At 41.3% G+C, this 24,163-nt stretch overlaps 3 protein-coding genes and 1 long non-coding RNA gene across 7 annotated transcripts; all 4 read right to left on the bottom strand.

Annotated features, from left to right (window-relative positions):
- Positions 1-1,681: 1,681 nt before the first annotated feature.
- LOC120683578 lies at positions 1,682-2,459 on the bottom strand. Its single transcript, XR_005678834.1, has 3 exons — positions 2,436-2,459; positions 2,139-2,330; positions 1,682-1,914 (listed from the first exon to the last, which is right to left on the bottom strand). It is a non-coding gene; the product is annotated as an uncharacterized LOC120683578 (long non-coding RNA).
- On the bottom strand, positions 2,459-4,284 carry LOC120683577. 4 transcript variants are annotated; one of them, XR_005678832.1, is made up of 5 exons: positions 4,156-4,281; positions 3,799-4,013; positions 3,268-3,374; positions 3,066-3,188; positions 2,459-2,586 (listed from the first exon to the last, which is right to left on the bottom strand). XR_005678832.1 is itself a non-coding variant. In XM_039965666.1 (5 exons), the coding sequence occupies exons 1-4, from the start codon at positions 4,175-4,177 to the stop codon at positions 3,073-3,075; spliced, it is 294 nt and encodes a 97-aa protein (XP_039821600.1). In that variant the 5' UTR covers positions 4,178-4,284; the 3' UTR covers positions 2,459-2,586; positions 3,066-3,072. The 4 variants fall into 4 exon arrangements, 2 of the variants coding, with proteins under 2 accessions (XP_039821600.1, XP_039821599.1); XR_005678833.1 differs by having other exon boundaries at positions 3,077-3,188; XM_039965666.1 differs by having other exon boundaries at positions 3,066-3,180; positions 3,799-3,855; positions 4,156-4,284.
- Positions 4,285-7,216: 2,932 nt separating this feature from the next.
- On the bottom strand, positions 7,217-9,825 carry LOC120683576 (G-type lectin S-receptor-like serine/threonine-protein kinase At2g19130). Its single transcript, XM_039965664.1, has one exon. It carries the CDS (start codon positions 9,755-9,757, stop codon positions 7,367-7,369), a length of 2,391 nt encoding a protein of 796 aa, XP_039821598.1. The 5' UTR covers positions 9,758-9,825; the 3' UTR covers positions 7,217-7,366.
- An 11,306-nt stretch (positions 9,826-21,131) lies between these two features.
- On the bottom strand, positions 21,132-23,752 carry LOC120683886 (G-type lectin S-receptor-like serine/threonine-protein kinase At2g19130). The gene has a single exon (XM_039965981.1). The coding sequence runs from the start codon at positions 23,685-23,687 to the stop codon at positions 21,327-21,329; it is 2,361 nt and encodes a 786-aa protein (XP_039821915.1). The 5' UTR covers positions 23,688-23,752; the 3' UTR covers positions 21,132-21,326.
- Positions 23,753-24,163: the final 411 nt, after the last annotated feature.

Genomic DNA, 24,163 nt, shown 5'->3' with positions numbered 1-24,163 from the left:
CCTCTCCCTGGCGCCACCCCTCTCTCCCTCTCGGTTCCCTCCCTCTCCTCTCTAGGACTAGGGATTAGAGGTATGGATTCTTGAGTTTTTGTACTGAGATTGATCAGGAAAGGAGGCCCAATCCTCCTTGTGCCCTCCGGGGTTTTGAATTCAATTCAATCTCGTACGATTTGTGCTTTGTTTGGGATGATTTCGATTTTCCTTTGACGAATCTTGAGCACGAGATGACGGGTGGCTTTCCGAGCTCTTTGTGGTGAATCCATCGCTCTTTACTTAGTGCCAAACGCCTAGGATTCACGAGCTCTTTCGATTCGAAGTTCTTGAGTTCTAGAGAAAACCCCGTTCTTGATCGGAATTTCCTCGATTCCTCCCAAACCATGGAGTGATTCGTCGATTCCTTTGGTGGGTATGTTCACAAGGTCTTTGTGATCGTGCCTGCAAAATTTGGTGAGATTTTGACTTGATTTGATCCTCTAATCACCACGTTTTCAAAAGAACGCGGGCTGAAAAATCGTTTCTGGGCACGAGCAGGGTTTTACCTATCACCAGTTAAACCGACGCTTGTGATATGATGCATCGGATCAACCGGTGGGTAGGTTTCTCGCACATTAGGGTTTTCTGTTCTTCGTCTGGTTGCACCGGTGCATTCTCTCTCTTGTGCATCGGTTCAATCGGTGATACCTTTTCACTGACCTGTAGTGTGCTGTTTTGAGCGTTGCACCGGCGTATAGAATTTTCTTAACGTCGGTTCAACCGGTGCTCAGTGCGTTTCAATTTTATGATCCCTCTGGACAACTGAACCGGCGATTAGTTTTGTTTTTGTCGGATCATCCGGTGTCCTAACTCCGGTTGAACTGACGCAGTTCAAACACATATGTCGGATCAACTGGTGCTCGCTTTTTCGCTGCAGGCTCTGTATCATCGGTTTGACCGACGTACTCAATCCTTTGTGCGTCGGATCAACCGGTGCTATATACCTTGCTGTTTCTTGCGCTGCTTTTCAGTGTTTGCTTCCGCGTTGGATCTTATTTGTTCCTAGGGCTTTCTTGTGTCGGTGTAGCTCCTCCATAGCTACTTCACACTGTGCCTAACACTCTAGGGTTGGGCGTGTACTTCGGGACTAAGCCGATCTTTCCGATTGCAAGAATTTTTAATTGGCTCCCATTCACACCCCCCCACTCTGGTCGCCCTTTCGGTCCCTCAATTAAGTGCTTAAAGAATTGGCAGCTAACGGCCTAACACTTTCATCGGAAAATGAAAATAGAATCCTAAATGGCTGCTCCTATATTGTTCATAGACAAGAGCTCTGGTAGTACAAACAAAGCATTGTACTTTCGCTAGCTGTAATTGATTTTATGCATTGTAAAAAGAGATTGGATTAGATTGTTGTCCGCTTTTTCTTAAAACACATTTTAGCTGCCAAGGAACAATTTGGCCTTTACGAAGCACAATAGTCTTTCATAGGAAATACAGAATACAACTGATATGTAAATGAATTTAAAGGGCGAAATATGCCTGACACTAAAAAATGGATATGTTACTACAACAGGGGCAATAATATTAGATGTGAATAAGATCAGTATATTGCTTGGGATTCTGTTATGTATGCTCTAATAAACATGGAGGCTAAGACCTATTTGATACTGCAATTGCAAGATAGCCATAAGAGAAGTTCAAAACATACCTTTCAAACAAAATATCATTCACCAGGAAAATAATGTGCAGCTGCCCCTCTGAATCCTCAAAGGCAAATACTCTTTCCTTAAGAACTTGAGGCAGAGCCGACACAAACAGCACCCTCTGCCCTCTGCATAAACCATGACTTTATTCCCTTCATTGATTCCCTGTTGCCACTAAGATTTCTAAGCACATCTTGTACCTCAGCAGCAAAATCCACAGTTCTAACAATAGAGGCTGCAATTCATATTCAGACACTAAATTCAAAAGCAATGATAGGATTATTAGTTTGCAAGCTGTGAAGTCTATATGACTCCTAAAACACAACTAAATTATACGTTAAGAGTGCATTTGTCACCCACCAGCAATTGAGCAGCTAAGCACACATCGAGCATATAGGAATCAACGTGTCTTTGAAAGAATGGGAAATTCCATGGGACAAAAGCCGTTAAGAAATTTACCTATATGGAGTGTCCCCACTAAATTTTTCTGGTTGACATAACCGGACATAAGCTTAATATATCCACCACCGCACTCAATATCCTGCTCAAACTTGATGGAGTACTGGACCACCAGTGTCCTGTTCTTGTTACTGAATTGTGGGAACTTCGCTGAGATAGGAAAATGCCTAGCATCCATTGTTGTTTGTATTCCTGATACGGTATACACAAAAAAACAAAGCACATGGATCAATAAACTTACTGGAACTAATCTGTTGAGCAAGTATATCATGTTTTATGATCAAATAATCGACATACATAGTCAATTGAAACACAAATGTGTGAGGGATGAAAAATAAATCTTTGGCATCAGAATCTCCAGAGTATGTTCCGGCCGTGTGCTTAAACCTTCCAGCTTTCCCTTCACTCCTTTTACAATCAGATTGCACCCACCGGGACTCCCAGCCATCTGAACATTCGAACCAAAACAGAACAATTTAGTACTAACATGGTAAAACATCTTAAATTAGAATGATGATGGTCGAGGAAGCTTTTAAATTATAATTGCAAAACCAAGCTCATGTCATCAGTTTTTCACTCCATGCCAATCTCAGCAAGCTGCTAAAGCGCTGCACCCAAATCCTAGAGCGCTTCGGGTACTACTAGTAATAATTTCAGTTGGAATCCTTGAGTACATCAGGTCATCAGTTCAGCTCATATCCAAACAGTCAAAACCTCTTGAATTATCCATATCAGGGCTTGAACATTAATGTTTTTTTCAGAACAATATAGGTGTTGATCTTTTCTTAATTAAATAGGCTATTGTTCTAATTAGTGTACAGTGTTGTTCAAGTTTACAAATTTGAACAAACTGTCTTCAGAAAAGCAAGTCCAGTACTCCTACTATGCCCTGTGCAGTAAAGAAGAAGAAGAAGAAAAAAAAATTACTTGTAACTCACAGGTCCACTGGCAACTGTAGAGATATTTCCAGCCCATGGCAAGGCAAATGAGGGATCAATGCTTCGAGCACGATCAAATGCTTGTGTTGCCAATTGCTTGTCACCTGAGTCCCTATAAATGTGGAGGTCAAACTATTAGTTATCCCCTGGTACAAGCAGAAATTAATAACATGTTGCTTTCACAGCAATACCTTCTGCTTCGAAGCTAGATCACTTGATATTGAACCTAATGTAACCCAGAAATCTTTATTAAGTGGTTCCACTATCGAGGCACCCAATGATAATTTTTGGTAGGTCCCTGTTATACAGCAAAGGAAAATAGAATACTTTCAGGCAGATTTTATAAGACCAGTTGAAAAGGTATGTTGTGCCCGAATAAAAGAGTGCTGCTTCGAAGCCAGATCACTTGATACTGAACCCAATGTAACCCAGAAATCTGTATTAAGTGGTTCCAGTATCAAGGCACCCAATGAATACAAATCTACTATAAGCTATATTACTATTCAGGAGAAAACATTAATTTGTCTCTGCAACCTTCTATTTCTGGTAGAGCAGTCACAAGAGATAAGCTGCTGAACTTTAGTTAGAATATCCCTGATGATTGTTGCGATAAAAAAAGCGGATTCAGACTTCAGAACTTGCACATCATATATCTATCAAATAAACTAACAGAGCTTAGCTGATGCTTTTCACGCGATAGTAGCAAAAAGCAAAGCGTTTACCTTTGTTACTATTGTCTTGTCTTGATCCTTTCCTGCTCTTTTGATCTTGTAACCTTCCTGTTTTTGATAAAACAATTTGTAAGAAATCCTAACTTGATTAACCAAGGTTTATATTATTTTAGATGAAGCTAATACAAACATATATTTTAGTTATATTTTGTGTCATAAAGAACTTTGGTACACCAAAATATTATCCTGCTTTATTGTTAGCAAACCTGCGCAAATGAGAAAAAGAGAAAACATGTGCTTAGTAATTTAATTATGTGCTACTTAAATATAAGCTTGGGTGTAAATAAGTAAACACACATGAGCATATGTGTGCATCAGGTAGTAGTGTGCATGCCTGGCTGGGCTTACCATAGCCAGTGGCTTTGTCCATGAAGGCCGCTGCATCCAGGGTCCTGCGGGTTGGGCTGCGTCAGCTATAGTGGGGATTTGACATGAGGGTGAAGTGGCGGCATCACGGACATCAACTGCAGTGCATTGGTCTGTGACTCTTCACCACAATAGGCGGAATGCGCAAAGACCACCAACAGCAAGTAGTTAAGACATTTCGTCGAGCACTTTACTTGCTCACTGTTCCACGTCGTCCTCTAGCATCAACTTGTGGTCTCTGGTGCCCTGGGTGGCTGCGCATACCCTGGCTTGGGACTGCTTCTCGCTGATGCTAAAGGTGCCGTGCGGGCAGCGCGACCATGGCGCTCGCGGCGGGAATGGGCGTGTTCTAGCTAGGACTATTGCGAACGCGAGTGATTGGCGGGCCCATGAGCATCGTGATGTAATGGTGGTTCTATTTGTGCGATCAATTGAAGGAAGAAAAGGCCGGAAGGGGTACCTCACCATGAGGGCCATCCATGGCGGTGGCGGCGGTGCGGCAGGCCAGCGGCGAGGGTGAGTGGGGTGGCGTGCGGTGCAGTGGCAGACGGAGCTGAAGGAGGAAGGCAAAGGACGGAGGCTGGTAGGCGGAGCGGCAGGCGCGCGGCGGTGGCTTGAGAGGTGGAGGGGCTGCGGCCAAGGCTGGCCGCGCTGCTGGGAGCAGCGAGAGGGTGGAGACGGCGTCGCGAATGCTCTAGGACGTTTGGGAGCTTGGGACGTTTTTTTGGCCGTTCGATGCTAGATGTTAGGCTGAGATTTAACAGGTGACGTGGCCACGCTGGCCGGCCATCTTTTGGTCCAAGAATCGTAAGTAAGAGATTGGTTAGTTCAGAACCATGGCGAGTGTTGCTGCCGGCGACTTCACATATCATTTTTCACTTGGAATCTGTTGCTCTCTTCTTCACTAATACTCCCTCCGTCCCAAAATAAATACAATTTTAGGACGAAACACGCAAACCAATGCTAATTGTAAAATTACTAAAATACCCTTTTATATTTTGTGGTGAGTGAATGGGGTGTTAGTTGTCTTTTGTGAGAATCTTCCGGAAATTGGCTTGTCTTTTGTGGTAGATGGGTCAAAATTAACATTTTTGTGGGATAAATTTTGAACTCTAGAATTGTATTTATTTTGGGACGGAGGGAGTAATGTCGTTCCCTTTCTCTCTTTTTTTTAAATATAGTACAGACACAGACATTCATCACGCACTAAGGGTCTATTTGGATCCCAGCTCCTAAAGCAAAGTGACTAAACTTTAGTAACTTTATTAGGAACTAAAGTTCCAAACAAAATGACTAAAAGATTTATTAATCCCTCCCATTGTTCAATGGTCATTGTGGACAGCATTAATGACATTTAGTCACTTGATCCAAATAGGATCGACAACATTTAAAATTTAGGCACTCCTTTCAGTGACTTTGCTTTAGGAGCTAGGATTCAAACAGGCTAACTCTATCTTACTATTACTAATTGAAGGCACCTTTGAAACCTCCATATAAAACTATCTAGAATTCTAGGTGGACACTTTACAAAATAGAAAAGTTCTAAAAACTCTCATAAAAATCATAAATATTCAGCCATCAATCTGACAACTCTAATAATAATAATAATCACTGAATCTGTTGTATTTCCTAATAAATTACCCAGCTCCGCGTGCCATCATGAAAATTTACTAAAGTAACACTCTTAAACATGTATCTAAATTACCCACCTCTGTCATTATAAAACAATATAACGTAGCCCCCTAATCGTGTAACTTACTACCTTATGTATTATAAAGATAATACAAATATCGTCCTAAATTTGTTTATAAATTATTTAATTATATCATTATTAAAAGTTAAAGTATCCCCTAAATCTGAATCTAAATTTTATAATTATAATAAAATATTAAAGTGTACTAATATAAATTCTAAATACTATTCTATTATTATTAATATATTATTTATGTTATTATTTATACTAACCATAATATGTGTCACCATGCAATCATGTATGATGAAATTCACAAATAAATGGTTCAATTATATATATATATATATAACATAAATGGAGGTGTGATCAGGGTTAACGACGGTCCGGTTTGACTGGTTACCGGTCAAACCGGTCCGGCCCGGTTTCGGTTTGGGCCGGTATCAAACCGGCCCAAATTAAAAATTCAAATTTGAATTCAAAAAAATGAAAAACTCTCAAAAAATTCCTAAAAATACTTCAAGGTGCGACGAATATAATGGTGTCAAATTTTCTCAAAAATTCGTTCATTTAACATACTTTTCGGGCATTTGAAGTTAAACCAAAAAAGAAAAGAAAAAAATGGGACGGCCCATTAAGACCCACTTGGTAAACCGGTCAAACCGGCCGGTAAACCGGTCAAAACCGGTAGCACTGGGGTTTTTGAATTCAAATTTGAATCCAACCGGTTTGGACCGGTTTCCGATCAAACCGGTTCGGTATACCGGAACCGGAGCCCGCCGGTTTGACCGGACTAGTCGGATTTGTAAACCCTGGGTGTGATGCAAAATAAAATCTATTGCAACTAGATAATAATAAATATGTATTTTAGAGTATATATTAGAATATTTAATACATAAAAGTGGCGTGAGATAGATAATTATAACTATTAAATGTAAATTTTATTTTTTATTAATTCTAATTAGCCTGTGTGAGAGCACATGTTGATAGGCTAGTGCACAAAATATAAATAAAAGCAGCATGGGCTTCAGAAATAAATATAGAATGCGTTTCCATCTGCATAGGAGGAAACTTATTGCTAATAAATTGATAGAGAGTAGAGAACATTCTCTCTCTCTTTTTTCTTTTTGCTAAACAGTGATGACCATTCCCTGTTAGCCCAATAAATGTGATTGACATGTGCGAACGGCTAGACTCTCAAAGTCCTCAAGGCATGGCAGGACTTGGATGTTGCTTGACCCGCTGACGGTTGGGCAGGGGTCATTTCTGTTGAGCTCTGTTATTTTTTTTTTGCTCTGAATGTCCTTTGATCTTTCTCATCTGGCCAAAAATCTAATGGGTACATAGAGGTCATACATGTTACAAACCATCTTTATTTCAAACACTACATTTGGTATTGAACACACGCTTTGGCAGTAAATCTTACATGTCACATAGAACAAATTTATTTATACACTACAATCTCAGTAGGATGCCATATTCTCATGGATGTTTGCTGCGAAGCTACATATCACAGTCTGAGGAGGATGCCATTGAATCTGAGCCCCCTGCAATTGCATGGAGTAACCTTGGCACTGGAGGCATTTCTGGTTCACATATTCCCTCGAGAAACTGCACCACCTCAGCCATTGTGGGTCGATCAAACTCACTATCTTGGATACACCAACATGCGACTTTGCAAACCCTCTCAACTTCCTCCATGTTCACATCACCATGCAAGTTTGCATCCACAAGGCTCAAAACGTCTCCATGGAGAAGCTTCTGTGCAATTTGAACAGGATAATAGTCTACACTGCCCTCACTGCATGAATGTTTAGGAGAGTTCCTCTTTCCTGATATGATCTCTAGCAAGACCATCCCGTAGCTGTAAACATCGACTTTGGGAGTAATAGCTGTTCCGCTGATCCATTCCGGAGCAAGATATCCGAAAGTTCCTCGCATGGTAGTCACAACACGGCTGAAATCCCTCCCTAGAAATTTTGCCATACCAAAATCTGCAATTTTTGGGACAAAAGATGTGTCGAGAAGTATGTTTTGTGGTTTGATATCACAGTGTATGATGCAGTCTCGACAACCATGATGCAAGTATCCAAGCCCTCTAGCAACTCCAAGAGCTATTTGATATCTAACGTTCCAATCCAAAATTGCACCATGACTTTGAAATAGATGAGAATCCAGGGAGCCATTTGGCATGTGTTCATACACAAGTAACCTCCTATCACCTTCACAGCAAAATCCAATCAATCTTACAATATTTATATGCTGGATGATTCCAATTGAATTCACTTCTGCCCGGAATTGCTTCTCACCTTGTTGGAGACCATCAAGCCTTTTCACTGCAATGGCAACCGAGTCACTAAGCCATCCCTTAAATACAGAACCAAAACCACCTGTGCCTAGCTTCTCTGAGAATTTTTTTGTTGCATATTGCAAGTCAACATATCTGAATGCAATGATGCCAACACCACCCTGATCATTGTCCATTTTGTGAATAGACCACTTCTTATTTCTCCTCCTCCAAATCACTACTAGAAAGACGAAGACGGCGAAAGTGGCAATGCTTGCACCTCCGGCCACAGCAATGATCATTCCACTCTTATTCCTTCTCCTATTCTGCAGCTCTTTGGCGGCAAGGCGAAGGTAAAGCATTTCACCATTGCCATCAGTAGCTACATTAAGTAACTCATCATGCCAAATAGAGCAGCCGTCATTGCCGTAAGAATATGCGGTGCATGAGCAATTACTCAAACAAACTTGTGCACATTGATTTGCACTTGATGCACTTGGTATGACTGTGCCATTCTGAGGCAACCTAATGCCCGGCATAGAGTAGAATTTGTCTGTCATACCTGTCTTGTTTCCACTGCCGCCGCCACCACAATTCAGTGGTGTGTTTCTGATGCATCCGCCTGTTCTGTCCTCTATGTCCCAGTCTGCAGGTGATCTTACAGAGAACCCCTCCATGCAGTTGCAGAAAGGATCTGCATTAGAAGTGCAGACCGTGAAAGGGCCACATACAGCATACACATCACATTGATATCTTGGTTGGTTGATGATACTGATCCAATCTTCCCCGGTCCACACTCGCAGCTTCCTTTGACCATTGACATCCAGCACAGTGACCAAGATAATGTTCTCATCCACTAAGTTGTAGTTGAAGTAAACCTCTTGGGTATTGTTGACAAACGAGAAATTAGAAGCAGAGGAACCTGCAGACATCTCCGGTTCCGAGCTGAAGAATTTACCATTCCACTCCCCACTTGACCAATATACTACAGACCAGTTCCATGATATCCTGCCGATCCCATCGAGGCCCATCTCCAAGGAGTATGCACCTGATCCTTGATCAATGGAGTTCTTTCTTGAAACAAGGCGACGGTTCAAGCCAGTGACCTTGTTCCGGCCAACCTTTGCACCGGGTAGCATGGCGTCTGTCGGGTAGTCAAAGCTTTCCCAGAATGTGCGTGAGGAGTTGGAGGAGCTCCGTAGAACAAGGTTGCCACTGTTCAAGAGTACAGCGACAGTCGTGTCATTGGCTGTAATGTTTGCCTTGGTAGACCAGATGATGGCACCTTGAGCTAAGACAACCAGGTTGCCATCACTGGAAATTATGAGCTCTGGAGAAGCCGGACCCGGGATCGGATGATCCCTGTTGGCTGTCCAAACAGGGGTTAGCTTGGGAACCTTGTTGAACCATATGCCGAGGTACCACTTGAGATTGCTGGTGCCCGTTTGGAAGAAGCCAAGGGCGAACTTGCCATTGCCGGAGACAAGCCTCTCGTCGCCGGTGAATGGACGGCCGCGTGAGAGTGTGTCGGTGGTTATGGAGTATGAGGGGGTGTGCTGCTGGGACAAAAGGATCCAGCAAAGGACGACGGCGAGGAGTGGACGCATGGCGAGAGTAATGAAAGAGCGGCGTGCTACGGGAGAAGTTGCTAGCTTGCTCGCCGCGATCGTGGCAAGAATTGAAGCAGGTGGCCGAGTGCTGCCTCGCTAGCTTGAAGGATATATATATATGGAAATGCCAAGGCCCGTACAGAGGATAAAAAAAATCAGCCTCGTTGACATTCCATGCAATTAGTGAGTAGTGACCCTTCTGTTTTTTTTATATATAAAAAAGTTTGTCAGAAGTCGCACTATTTGAAAGGGATAGTTTGATTTTTTTAATTAACAAATATGAAGTTGCTAGCTGGGTGTTAGATCAAGTTTAATAGTCTCCGCCGGCCACTGGGAAGTGCCGCATCACCTGCAGTGTTGGCGGGCCCTGTTGAGCATTCATTGCATAGCAGTGACACATAATTTGTTTCTGCTGGCTGGGAGCGAGCGTTTCACCAGCCGGCCGCTTCACTCTCTTTCCTGTTTTTCTCTCTTTTCCATATAGAATTTCGCCGGCTTTTCATCAAACTATAATACTTGCTGTTAGTGTTAACCCCATTATTTGAAGTCAACACTCTGGGCGTCAGTTTGGTTGCTTGGGGGTCTTTCAAAAAAAAAAACTTGGCTGCTTGGGGACTTTGTTGAACCATAGTGCTGTTGGAGGACTTTTTGCCCATTTGAAAGAAAGCTGAGCGCGAACTTACATTGCTAGAGAAAAGACTCCCGTCACTGTTGAGCACACGGCCATAGGAGAGAGTGTGTCTTTGTTGGCGGAATATGAATGTGCATGTGTTGGTAAGAAAGATGGAACAATTAACCGAGATCAACCGGAGAGGTTTGCTAGCAAGATGTGAGGAATGGTGTCTGAATATTATGCCTGCAGCTGGTTTTAAAGATTTAGAAATGTGAAAAGTCGAACTTTGCACATGTTGGGATTCCTTGCACGCTAGTGGGCCTTCCACCTTCCGGTTGGTGTTAGATGCAGAAGAAGAAGACCGGCGGCTAACACAACAATTTCTAGATATTCTTTACCCATGTCCCACTTTCTAAATGTGTTGTCATTCTCTAGTTGGACAAACCGACGGTAGTCCTGTTCAGATTTATGAGAGGACTGAATATGTTTTTTTTTTGTGAAAATGAAGAAGTTGCGTGCAAGCGATTTTTATTTTTTAAAAATATTTTTAAAGATTATTTTTTTCAAAATATCTGATTTTTTGGGGTGATCTTTTTGGTCGCGTGTGCATGGTGGCGCGACAGGTAGACACTGTTATGCCAGCCTAACGTGACAAGAGCAACATATAGGTCCACACAGAGTTCAGGCGTGCATGGCATGGCGCGCGCGGCCAGGCGTGGCGCTGCCGCTTCGCCCAAGGCAGCAAGGCCTCCACGGCTATGCCACTCCAGGAGCTGAGCCCCTGTGCGCCGTGGGCGAGCAAGCAAAAGCAATCCTGAGTGCACACTATACCACAACCCTATAGCACCGACTCCATTGTGGTCGGTATAAATCATTTCAACGACTGATCATCGGTCAGTATAGAGTTATACCGACCCTAACTATTTGTCGCAATATTGGATTGTGGTCTAGTGGCAAGGTGAGTTGACTAGTGATAAATTCGATCTTTGTTTAAAAATTATTATCATTATAATTTTATGAAATTCGAGTTACCAAAAAAACTTTTTACACCTTTTAAAATTTTGAATACCTACCTCCCAAATTCTGGACCTGCCCCTACCTCCCTCCCATAGCTCTCCTCGGGCCCTCGGGCGGATAGTGCAATTGCGCCCCAATTAGTCCAACACCACGCATTGGCTCCTTGCCTCATGCAGCAGCGGTGCCCCGCGCGCATTAGCTCCGACGAGCGGTTGACCTCCTAATGCGGTGACGTTCGACGTGCGTCGGCTCCTAGTGTCAACCGAGCTGTAGCGGTAGCGGCGATGACGCTGAAAGATCCCAATGGCACCCCAAGCAGTGGCATCCTCCATCCTCTGTCCCATGGCTTCCTCCTAGGATGTAGCGAAGCGGTGTAGGGCACGTCGCTTCGGTGGCGGAGCGGCCCCAAAAAAGGTAGGCAGTAGCTATGTGCACCGCACTGTGTTTTTATTTTTATTTTTCCTTTTGTTCACCTTTTGGTTCTAATTCGATTGGGTGAGAACTGAATGGTAACCGGGTAGTTTGGTATTGACTAAGACCGAACCGAACTATTCGACACCAAGTTTCATCGGTTCCTAGATCATGAAATCAAAATTTTCTAAAGACCAAGGAACCGAACCAAACGTTCAGTCTAACCAAATGCCCACCCGGCCCCTACATGGTACATCCAATTTTTCATTGTGTTACATTTAATCTTAAGTAATGTTCATGTTTCTCATTCATGCATTTAGAATCACCTCCATGAGGGGCATAAATAGACATTTCATGCATAATACGCAAACAGTTTACAATGACAAGTGTTTTTTGCAAACTGTATGAAAGAGTAGTTTTTCAACAAAAATGCAGCCAGGCAGGCAGCTCAACGCGGTGCTGCACTGCTCCTCCTCTTCCTCTCTGAACCCAGCTCGCTTGGATAGATTTTTCTTCAAAAATCAAATACAAATGCTCTAACCTTTAATCAAAGTTATAGCTCGTATATATGTTTTAAAATATTAGTCTTGGTGTCTGGTCAAAAGATCAAAGAAGCTCTAAAAATAGAGAAAACACACAAATTTTATCGTCCATCACATTTAAGAGTTCAAGTTCAGTTTTCTGAATCTTTCAAAATTTGGGCTTTGAACTTTGCTGTGATCGAGAACTAGCTCCAAATGTTGACTAGAGATCCTACTTCAATCCTATGGTGATGTTGTCCAAAGTTTATTAATAAAATCTTTCAAAATTTCATCCCAAATATGCTGATTTATCATTGTCTTCCAGGACTATGGAAAATTTTCATCAAATCTAAAAATTAGCCAATTTTCCATCTTTGAGTAGCTATTTGGCAACCAGACACTGCAACTGTTAGTTGAACTAATTCTCCCTCCATACTAAAGTACATGATTTGTAAACTGTTAGTTGAACTAATTCTCCCTTCATACTAAAGTACATGATTTGTATTACAACTTTTGTTTTGGACCATGGTACAGTGTTTTGGTAAAAATTCAAATGCAAGCCTCCAAACATGGCCAAATGATAAAAATTCTAGAAAATGTTGTTATAGAGGTGGTGGTAGCAAAAGTTGTTACATATATGGCGGTAGCAAATGTGGTAAATGACCTCCAAATATAAGAGTGTATTCTGTGAATTTGGAAATAGTCCAAAGATGTCAAATGCAGGGCCGAGATATTCAGCAAACAGTGTGGTTGGAATTTCATGCACTGAGTGATGATTTTTTTCCCCCTATCATTATTGGTTAGGAACTGGTATGTCGCAGTGTTGTCAACCACCAATTCTGCAAGAGTTTTTTTTATTATGCCAGACTACGCCATCATTGACTGGAAGTTTTTAAATATGTTACTCATCGACATATCCTTCTTGGGTTTCTCTAGTAGAGTATTTATGCGTGGGTTCCATTGATATGAATAATACAACTATTTTTATCCGAGTGATCTGAATTATGCAATTATTTTTAGGACCGTCAGTACAGTCTTAGCAGTCTCATACATATAATGAAGGGTTATGATACGCGTGAACAGAACAACTCGCATGGCATCCAAATTTGTGGTGGGAGTTTGTTTTGGCAGATCATTTGCAATTCATTTAGTGCTATTAAAATTTTGGCAAACCTAAATAAATTGTGAATATGCCTATCTAACTATTGCTAATTGGAGGCTTCCCACATGAAGCCACCTATAATCCTAAGTAAACACTCTAAAAAACAGAGAAATCTTAGAAATTCTTACAAAAATTAGAAACATCCGGCCATCAATCTGACAACTCTAATTATAACTGTCATTAGATCTATTATCTTTCCTAATAAATTACCAATCTTTGCTATTATAAAAATAGACTAAAGTAACCCCTAAACATATATCTTAATTACCTACCTCTACCATTATTAAAAAACTAAAGTAATGCCATAATGTTTTGGTAAATTATTCACCTATACCATTATAAAAATAATGCAAATAACCCCCTAAATTTGCATATAACTTATCCAATTGTGTCATCATTCAAAGTTAAAGTAATCCCTAAATCTGAATCTAAATTATACAATTATAAAAAATATTAAACAGCACCAATATAAAATTATAAATTATTATTTCTAGTATTATTAATATATTATTTATGTTATTGTTTATATAAGAATAGTACACATGATATATGTCACCACATATTCATGTATGCATTATGATGGAACAGATAAGAATACTAATTTTAAAAATTAGTTCAATTAAAAATATCAAACACACATGGAGGTGTAATGCAAAATGAAATCTATTGTAACTAGATAATGATAAATATGTATTTTGGAGTATGTGTTCGAATATTTAATAGATGAAAGGGGCTTGAAATAGATAATTATAATTATTAGCTATAAGTCTTATTTATATTATTCTAATTAGCTCATGCAGCATGGGTTGATAGGCTAGTTAAAATTAGTAGCTTAGAGTTGTTGGAAAGTTGTTGGTAAACATCCATCAATCAAACTCTAACAAATAGCCAGCGCCAGTGGCGGAGGATCTTGATGGCAAGGTGTGGCCAGTGTCATACCTTGCTTTTTCACACCTCAAATTTAATCGGCTGCTACTTGCCAACGCTATGCTAGGATATAGTACTCCCATATATCAACTAGCATAAGGTCTTCTCCAACGGAGGAGCGATATCTCTGGAGGATGTCGAGGTGAGAGAGGCTAGACAGAGAAGCAGGTTTGTGCTTTGGAAAATATGCATAGAGAGGGAGCTGCATGGGAAAACGTCCGAGACTAGCGCTTGTTCTCTCGCTAGTGAGATGCTTTTAGCATTGTTTGCCGAATAAAATAATATTTCATCTAGTGACGTCGCAATCTTTGAAGGTAGCCTGGCCAACGCCGAACCACAAGTCAACTCATCATACTGGAGAAGCCGATTCATGGTTAGGAGATAATAGCCGCCGCAAGCCGGCAACGTTAGAATATGCTCAAAGTCATCTGTTTGTCGAACTGCGTAAGCAGATGAGAGAGACGTTCAGAATCTTGGACCGCAGAAGGAGCAACCTGATCAAATAAGTCGTTTGGTAAGGTAAAAGATTACCTTTGAATTCCATATGCATGGAACCCCTGTGTACTGGAGCATTGATGTCAGAGCACGAGCTGTGGAAACCGTGATCCTGGACTGAACTTGAGGTGATTAGATGCCGCAACGTTTTCAACGCTTCAGGGTTGCTCGAGTCACTACTGCATGGTTGCAGGACCGGTCGTGAAGTTTCCAGGAAGCGTGCAGCCAACTGTCGATGTCAATTGCGGTTATTCGAGCCCGAAGCAGAGCTTTGCCGAAGTCTGTGGAACCCTTGGTGAGTTCAGAACCATGGCGAGTGTTGCTGCCGGCGACTTCACAAATTATTTTTCACTTCGACTTTATTTAGTTGCAAAATTCAAAATTTCAAAACTATCACATCGAATGAAAATTTTACATGCATGAAGTATTAAATCTAGACAAAATTAAAAATAAATTGCATAGTTTGCTTATAAATTGCGAGATGAATCTACTGAGCCTAATTAGGCTATGATTAGACACTAAATTGATACAATAATTGCTACATTAAACATGTGCTAATGATAGATTAATTAGTCTTAATAAATTTGTCTCATAGTTCACAGACGAGTTCTGTAATTAATATTTTGATTAGTCTATGTTTAATACTTTAGACGTGTAAAGATTCTATTTCAAAAACTTTACAGCTACAACTAAACGAGGCCTTAAAATCTGTTGCTCTCTTCTTCACCAATGTCGTTCCCTTCTCTCTCCTTTTTTTTAAATATAGTACAGACACATACACTCATCAAGCACTAAGGGTCTATTTGGATCCCAGTTCCTAAAGCAAAGTGACTAAACTTTAGTAACTTTATTAGGAACTAAAGTTCCAAACAAAGTGACTAAAATATTTATTAATCTAAAACTTTAGTAACTTTATTAGGAACTAAAGTTCCAAACAAAATGACTAAAACATTTATTAATCCCTCACATTGTTCATTGGTCATTGTGGACAACATTAATGACATTTAGTCACTTGATCCAAATAGGATGGACTAAAATTTAAAATTTAGTCACCGCTTTCAGTCACTTTGCTTTAGGAGCTAGGATTCAAACATGCTAACTCTATCTTACTATTACTAATTGAGGGCACATTTGAAGCCTCCATGTAAAACCACCTAGGATTCTAGAAACACTATACAAAATAGAGAAGTTCTTAAAATTCTCATAAAAAATAGAAATATCCGGCCATCAATCTGACAACTCTAATCATAATAATCACTGAATCTGTAATCTTTTCTAATAAATTATCCGCGTCTGCCATGCCATCATGAAATTAGACTAAAGTAACCCTCCTAAACATATATCTAAATTACACACCTCTATCATTATAAAAAAAAATCTAAAGTAGCCCCCTAATGGTGTAACTTACCTACCTTATACCATTATAAAAATAATATAAATATCCTCCTATATTTATTTATAAATTATTCAATTATATCATTATCAAAAGTTAAAGTATTCCCAAAATCTGAATCTAAATTATATAATTATAATAAAATATTAAAGTGTACTAATATAAATTCTAAATATTATTTCTATCATTATTAATATATTAATTATATTATTATTTATACTCCCAACAATATGTGTCGCCATGCAATCATGTAGGATGAAATTTGCAAACAAATGCTTCAATTATATATATATATATACCTATTGTCTATTCAACACCAGGGTGTTGAATATTATTCAACACCCCCCACCGGCGCCGCCCAACTCCGGTGAGTAAAAGCCACCCAGGTTATTACTTCCTCACCACCACCATGTGACCCGCAACATCAATGCAATTAAAAAGTGCATAATGGCTTCTAATTTACGGTGTTGAATAGTACTCAACACGCTCTGTGATGAAAATCTCACTTCCGTAAAACCAAAGCATCAATTTTCTCCTAGAATTCCGCTTCCCTAAAATCAAGGTATTCATTTACTCCTATTGCATTCAATCTGAAGCAATAAAACTCTGCTAGCATTCGGTGTAAATACCTGAAACAAGACCATAAAAACTCCTAATATATAAAAACAGGCCTCCACTATCTCTATCCACCGTTGATGGTTCATTATAATCCTCCCATTCTCTCTCTTCCCTGTTCTTTCTAAGTTGGCTGCACAGCAGGGTGAAATCAGGCGGCAGGGCCGGGGATGTCCCTTTACCCCTCGCATATCGGTAAGCCATTGTCGATCGGATCCCTCCCACATCACGAGCTCCATCCGTAGAGCAGATCTCAGGTGGCGATGCAGCATGAGCTGTGTATCTCCTTCAGGCTACATAGTTGACCTCGTAGGTCACCTTCGTTGTCCTCCCGGCACTAACGCCCCAAGTGCCAGCGGCCCGACCTCATCACCAAGCCCCAGGTTAGCCTGATCCGTGTGGCTTTATCCCAAAATATCGCAGGTTTTGTGCTGATGCGAATGATTTTGGATTTCTTTCCCAGGATTTATGCACAGGTGGTGCTGCATCATCCTATAGCTACATCATCCTATAGCTACATCATCCGATAGCTACAACTAGTCACTTTCAGTTTTATTGTGTTTGCTTGCTGCTAAATTTCTGATCCTGGTTTTCTCTGTTGTGTGCAGATGGTGAACCTTGCAAAGTCATAAAATTGCATCCTTTTTCAAAGCAGGATGCTCTTGCAGCTGATGTAGCGAGGGATCATCTCTACCAGTGGCGGAGCTTGAGCAAAATCTCAGGGGGGTCCAGACTGTCAGAGTTTAGCTCAGGGGGGGCAGTATTAGGCTGGTAGATCAGATTAGCTAGTAAAATTAGATGGTCATAAGAAAAAAATTAGAAATCCAGGGGGGCCATCGCCCCCGTTGGCCCTCACTATCCTCTGCCAGTGATCTCTACGTCCATATGAGGTATGGTGCACATGGCTCTCTTATCCAAATTTATTCCCCCACCCCCCCCCCCAGCCTGCAGCAAAGAGACGTATTTGTACAATGTTTCGACAGACCGAAATATTGTTTCCTTGCATATATATTTCGAAAATGATTGGACCCAACATTTGTTGGTTGAAAAGCTCTACTTGGCCTGCAGTTTATTAAACGACTTGCAAAATTACGGCATATTTTATACCAATATACTCCTATTTTATCCATGAACTAATTTCCCCTCGTTGTATGTGCAGATTGCATCAATGGAAACTAGGAAATCTCGTGTAGGAGGGCTTATCTACCCTCTACTGCTACCGTGCACCGTACTGCTTGGGCTTCATCATCAATTTCCAACATTCCCAGCACAAAATGCACTTAAATTTAGTCTACTATAACAACATTTTGTGCTCACTCTAGGAAAAAGTGGGCAATTTCAATGTGTTTGTGTGATCAACTTGTACATCACTTCAATTTTGTTGAATCAAATTCTGTGAGACCAGCCAAGATTATTATGGTCAAGTCCTTGTAAAAATACTGCTCTAAGTTTTAAAAATTACTTGGACAAATACTCCCAAAGAATAAAGAAAATGCTTCCAAGGAATAATTGGCCAAATAGACAAGGAATAAAATTTAAGAGACTTGAGGAGTAACCTTGTATAACACAAATAATTTTTCATAATTCTATTTGCATACACAAACATCTACTCAAGTTTCAGTGACTAATTACTCCTTGCTCGGCAGTCAAAATATAAAGTCAAATTACTTTGCTTTATGCATAATTACTCCTTGTTTGTATGGTAACTATTCCGAGCGTATCCCATAGTAAAAAGTACAAAATTTGAACCAATCACATGCAAATAAATTTCATTGATCAATGCATACGAATCCACCAAAATGGTAGCAACTCAATTAATGCACCCATATATATATTCCTCCCTAAAATCTCTCTCGTGTCAGCCGTATATTAAGTAAATAACAACCACCCTAAAATATCTCTCTTTGAAATTTTGAAGTTAATGGCAACAAAAAAAACTTCCATGCATGCCAAAGAGATCCTACAGTCTAGCATGCGCCCGCATGCACGAAACTGATGCATACCGCTTCCAGCACCTACGGAAGATCAGGTGCCCTATTTGCGCCTAGAGAGAAGACCAGCACTAAGTCGCTCTTAATGGTTTGAAAAATACTCCTGTCAATTAAAGAATGTTACTCTTTGACAATTGAAAAATACTCCTGTCAATTGAAGAATGTTACTCTTTGACAAATCAGTAAGTTTTTACTTCCTACTTTCCACTTTTTACTTCCTACCATTTCCTACTATTCCATACCTCCTAAAGTGATAACAACTCAATTACCATTTTCAATGGTCATTCGGAATTTTTTAGAATTACTAATCATTTAAAACTGTTTTAATACAATAATGGAGACCATGTCCGCGTCAATCAAGGGTCGCAAGTCCATTTAATCCATTCAATATAGTCTGCACTGAGATTTTACTCCCCTGGAACTAGGACACGTAATTTTCTCCATTCTGTTAAACTCGCCGGAGTAAGCCATTGCTCCGCCATGGGTATTAAATAGCTATTCAGCAATCCGCATGCTAAATAGACGGGTATTTAAGAGTATGTATTAGAATATTTAATATATAAAAGTGACGTGAGATAGATAATTATAATTATTAGATATAAGTTTTATTTATATATTAATTCTTATTAGTTCGTGTAGGAGAAATAGGCTAGTGCACAAAATACAAATAAAAGCAGCATGGGCTCCGGAAATCAATATAGAATGCGTTTGCGTCTGCACAGGAGGAAACTAATTGCTAAGAAATTGATAGAGTAGAGACCATTCTCTCTCTTTTTTTCTTTTTGCTAAACAGTGACGACCATTTCCTGTCAGCCCATTAAATGTGATTGACATGTGCGAACGGCTAGGCCCTCAAGTCCTCAAGGCATGGCAGGACTTAACTCAACTAGTTAGGTTGGCGCGCTACGCGCCTATAAAAAAATATTAATCTAAAATATTAATAAAAAGATATTATTCGCTAATATGTTTGAAACAACATCGTATTGATGTATTGAGTTAAATCTAAAAACTACAGTAAAACGGCATAGTAGTTTAGAGTCTGAGAGCGCACCAATCTCAAGCATTTTAGTATAGAGATACAGACAATTTTTCCTTAGGAATTCATTTTTTTTTGTGTCACTAGGTATAGTTTAATTACTTTAGTAGGGAAAAAAAGATTAGAAATGAATGAACAGTTCAAGTATATTTTGTGAGTTTACGGAGGGAAACCCAAAGCCAAAAAGTAGTAGAACTACCACGTGTGAATGTAGTATACAAAGTTTTATTATTTTTATATGTAGGAAGTAGTTAAATATATTTTGTATTGTCAAATAATGGAAGGAAAATAATTTTTTAAGATAAAAAGGCTCACTTAATAGAACTGTGGCCCCACGTGGGTCCCGTCTGAATAGCGCGTGGGTCCCACGTGGGTCCCGCCTTAATAGCGCATGGGTCCCGCCTGAATAGCGCGTGGGTCCCACGTGGTCCCGCCTGAATAGCGCGTGGGTCCCATGTGGGTCCCACCTGAATAGTATGTGGGACCCGCATGAACAGTGCGTGGTTCTCACGTGGGGCCACGATTCACGGAAACGCTCCGATTCTTGGAGCTTTAGTATAGTATATTAATTAATTTCTTGTTTGTCGTTGATGCTCTGTTATTTGACCTCAAGACATATGAAGACCAGAAGAAAACAAGACGTTGCGCTGACTTGGGTGTTGCTTGACCCGCTGACCGTTGGGCAGGGGTCATCTCTGTTAAGCTCTATTTTTTTTCTCAGAATGTCCATTGATCTTTCTCATCAGGCCAAAATTCTAATGGGTACATAGAGGTCATACATGTTACAAACCATCTTTATTTCAAACACTACATTTGGTATTGAACACACGCACTACTACAGAACAGGTCTTTGTTCCAGGCCATTTGTCCCGTCTGACTTTGGGCCCGGGACAATAGGTAGCTTTTGTCCTGGGTCCAACGGCTAGCCGGGCCAGCGGGGGGAGGGGGGACAGGGGCCTTTTGTCCCGGTTGGAGGCACCAACCGGGACAAAAGGGGGGCCTTTTATCCCGGTTGGTGGCTCCAACCGGGACAAAAGGCCCGCGCAGCCTTTTGTCCCGGTTGTCCCGGTTAGAGGCACCAACCGGGATAAAAGGAGCCTTTTGTCCCGGTTGGAGCCACCAACCGGGATAAAAGGTTCCTCTTTTGTCCCGGTTGGTGCCTCCAACCGGGACAAAACTCCTTGGCCCCCTTCTCCCCTTCCCTCTCCCCCCGCCCGAGCCATTCAGCTCACTTGTTCTTGTTGTTCTTGGCTCGGGAGAGAGGAGTTCTTGCATGTCACATAGAACAAATTTATTTATACACTACAATCTCAGTAGGATGCCATATTCTCATGGATATTTGCTGCGAAGCTACAGATCACAATCTGAGTAGGATGCCATTGAATCTAGCCCCCTGCAATTGCAAGGAGTAACCTTGGCACTGGAGGCATTTCTGGTTCACATATTCCCTCGAGAAACTGCACAACCTCAACCATTGTGGGTCGATCAAACTCACTATCTTGGATACACCAACATGCGACTTTGCAAACCCTCTCAACTTCCTCCATGTTCACATCACCATACAAGTTTGCATCCACAAGGCTCAAAACGTCTCCATGGAGAAGCTTGTGCGGAACTTGAACAGGATAATAGTCTACATTGCCATCACTGCATGAATGTTTAGGAGAGTTCCTCTTTCCTGATATGATCTCTAGCAAGACCATCCTGTAGCTGTAAACATCGACTTTGGGAGTAATAGCTGTTCCGCTGATCCATTCCGGAGCAAGATATCTGAAAGTTCCTCGCATGGTAGTCACAACACGGCTGAAATCCCTCCCTAGAAACTTTGCCATACCAAAATCTGCAATTTTTGGGACAAAAGATGTGTCCAGAAGTATGTTTTGTGGTTTGATATCACAGTGTATGATGCAGTCTCGACAACCATGATGCAAGTATCCAAGACCTCTAGCAACTCCAAGAGCTATTTGATATCTAACATTCCAATCCAAAATTGCACCATGACTTTGAAATAGATGAGAATCCAGGGAGCCATTTGGCATGTGTTCATACACAAGTAACCTCCTATCACCTTCACAGCAAAATCCAATCAATCTTACAACATTTATATGCTGGATGATTCCAATTGAATTCACTTCTGCCCGGAATTGCTTCTCACCTTGTTGGACACCATCGAGCCTTTTCACTGCAATGGCAACTGAGTCACTAAGCCATCCCTTAAATACAGAACCAAAACCACCTGTGCCTAGTTTCTCCGAGAATTTTTTTGTTGCATATTGCAAGTCAACATATCTGAATGCAATAATGCCAACACCACCCGGATCATTGTCCATTTTGTGAATAGGCCACTTCTTGTTTCTCCTCCTCCAAATCACTACTAGAAAGACGAAGACAGCCAAAGTGGCAATGCTTGCACCTCCTGCCGCGGCAATGATCATTCCACTCTTATTCCTTCTCCTATTCTGCATCTCTTTGGCGGCAAGGCGAAGGTAAAGCATTTCACCATTGCCATCAGTAGCTACATTAAGTAACTCATCATGCCAAATAGAGCAGCCGTCTTTGCTGTAAGAATATGCGGTGCAAGAGCAATTATTCAAACAAACTTGTGCACATTGATTTGCACTTGATGCACTTGGTATGACCGTGCCATTCTGAGGCAACCTAAGGCCCGGCATAGAGTAGAATTTGTCTGTCATACTCATACCTGTCTTGTTTCCACTGCCACCGTCACCACAATTCAGTGGTGTGTTTCTGATGCATCCGCCTGTTCTGTCCTCTATGCCCCAATCTTCAGGTGATCTTACAGAGAACCCCTTCATGCAGTTGCAGAAAGGGTCTGCATCAGAAGTGCAGACCGTGAAAGGGCCACATACAGCATACACATCACATTGATATCTTGGTTGGTCGTTAATTGTGAACCAATCCTGCCCGGTCCATGCGTGCAGCTGCTTTTGCCCAGTGACATCCAGCACATTTATTATGATTGCATTCTCATCCAATATGGTGTAGGTGAAGTAAACCTCTTGGTCATTGTTGACTAGCGTAAAATTTGCTAGAGAGGAACCTGCAGACATCTCCGGTATTGAGCTGAAGAATTTACCATTCCACTCCCCACTAGACCAATATACAGTAGATGAGTTCCAGAACATCCTGCCAATTCCATCGAGGTCCATCTTCGAGGAGTATATACCTGATGATAGATCAATGGAATTCTTTCTTGAAACAGTATAGCGGTTCAGACCTGTGACCTTGTTCCACCCAATCTTGGCACCTGGTAGATGGGTGTCTGTCGGGTGGTCAAAGCTCTCCCAGAATATGTGTGAAGAGTTGGAGGAGCTCCGTAGAACAAGGTTGCCACTGTCCAAGATTACAGCGACGGTTGTATCGTTGGCAGTAATGTTTGCCTTGGTAGACCAGATGATGGCACCCTGAGCTAACATAACCAGGTTGCCGTCACTGGCAATTATGAGCTCTGGAGAAGCCGGACCAGAGATCGGATGGTCCCTGTTGGCCGTCCACACAGGGGTTAGCTTGGGAATCTTGTTGAACCATATGCTGAGGTACCAGTTGAAGAGGTTGCTGGTGCCCATTTGGAAGAAGCCAAAGGCGAACTTGCCATTGCCGGAGACAAGCCTCTCGTCGCTGGCGAGTGAACGGCCGCGCGAGAGTGTGTCTGTGGCTATGGAGTATGAGGGGGTGTGCTGCTGGGAGAAAAGAAGCCAGCAAAGGACGAGGAGGAGGGGACGCATGGCGACAGGAATGAAATAGCGGTGCGCGACGGGAGAAGTTGCTAGCTACCTCGCCGCCGCCATGCCAAGACCGCAAGAAGCAGAACGAGTGCTGTCCCTGGCTTGAAGGATATATATCGCCAAGGCCTGTAAAGAGGATAAAAAATCAACACCTTGGCATGACAGGAGATTGATTTGAGGTGCTAGTTTGATTTTTTTAATTCACAATTGAAGTTGGCAGCTGGGTGCTATCCCCATCATTAAATGCAGAGTACAACTTGAGAGTTGCTGTTGGTGGACATTTTGCCGTCAAAGTCTGCACGTGATGGGATTCCATGGACGCCTTCCACCTTCCTGTTGGGATAGGAGCATCCACTCATACCCTCTATTCAAAATATACTCTCTCTCCGTTACTAATCTGTTTTTGTGTTTTTAGTAATAGTTGCTGCAGCATACTATTGAAATTCAATCATCAAGAATAGAGTAGGGTGAAAATT

Source organism: Panicum virgatum, chromosome 7N (assembly GCF_016808335.1).
Source record: "Panicum virgatum strain AP13 chromosome 7N, P.virgatum_v5, whole genome shotgun sequence".
NCBI classification, from domain to species: Eukaryota; Viridiplantae; Streptophyta; class Magnoliopsida; order Poales; family Poaceae; genus Panicum; species Panicum virgatum.
This window is presented reverse-complemented; position numbering and strand designations above follow the sequence as displayed.

Excerpts from the sequence above, each read along its gene's own strand:
- LOC120683577 (XM_039965665.1), bottom strand. The coding sequence starts at position 4,177 with ATGGACAAAGCCACTGGCTATG. Across the intron at positions 3,856-4,155 it reads GGACAAAGCCACTGGCTATG|GAAGGTTACAAGATCAAAAG; the intron begins GTAAGCCCAGCC and ends TATCAAAAACAG. Across the intron at positions 2,587-3,076 it reads CTACAGTTGCCAGTGGACCT|ATGGCTGGGAGTCCCGGTGG; the intron begins GTGAGTTACAAG and ends TCGAATGTTCAG.
- LOC120683576 (XM_039965664.1), bottom strand. The coding sequence starts at position 9,757 with ATGCGTCCACTCCTCGCCGTCGTCCTTTGCTGGATCCTTTTGTCCCAG.
- LOC120683886 (XM_039965981.1), bottom strand. The coding sequence starts at position 23,687 with ATGCGTCCCCTCCTCCTCGTCCTTTGCTGGCTTCTTTTCTCCCAGCAG.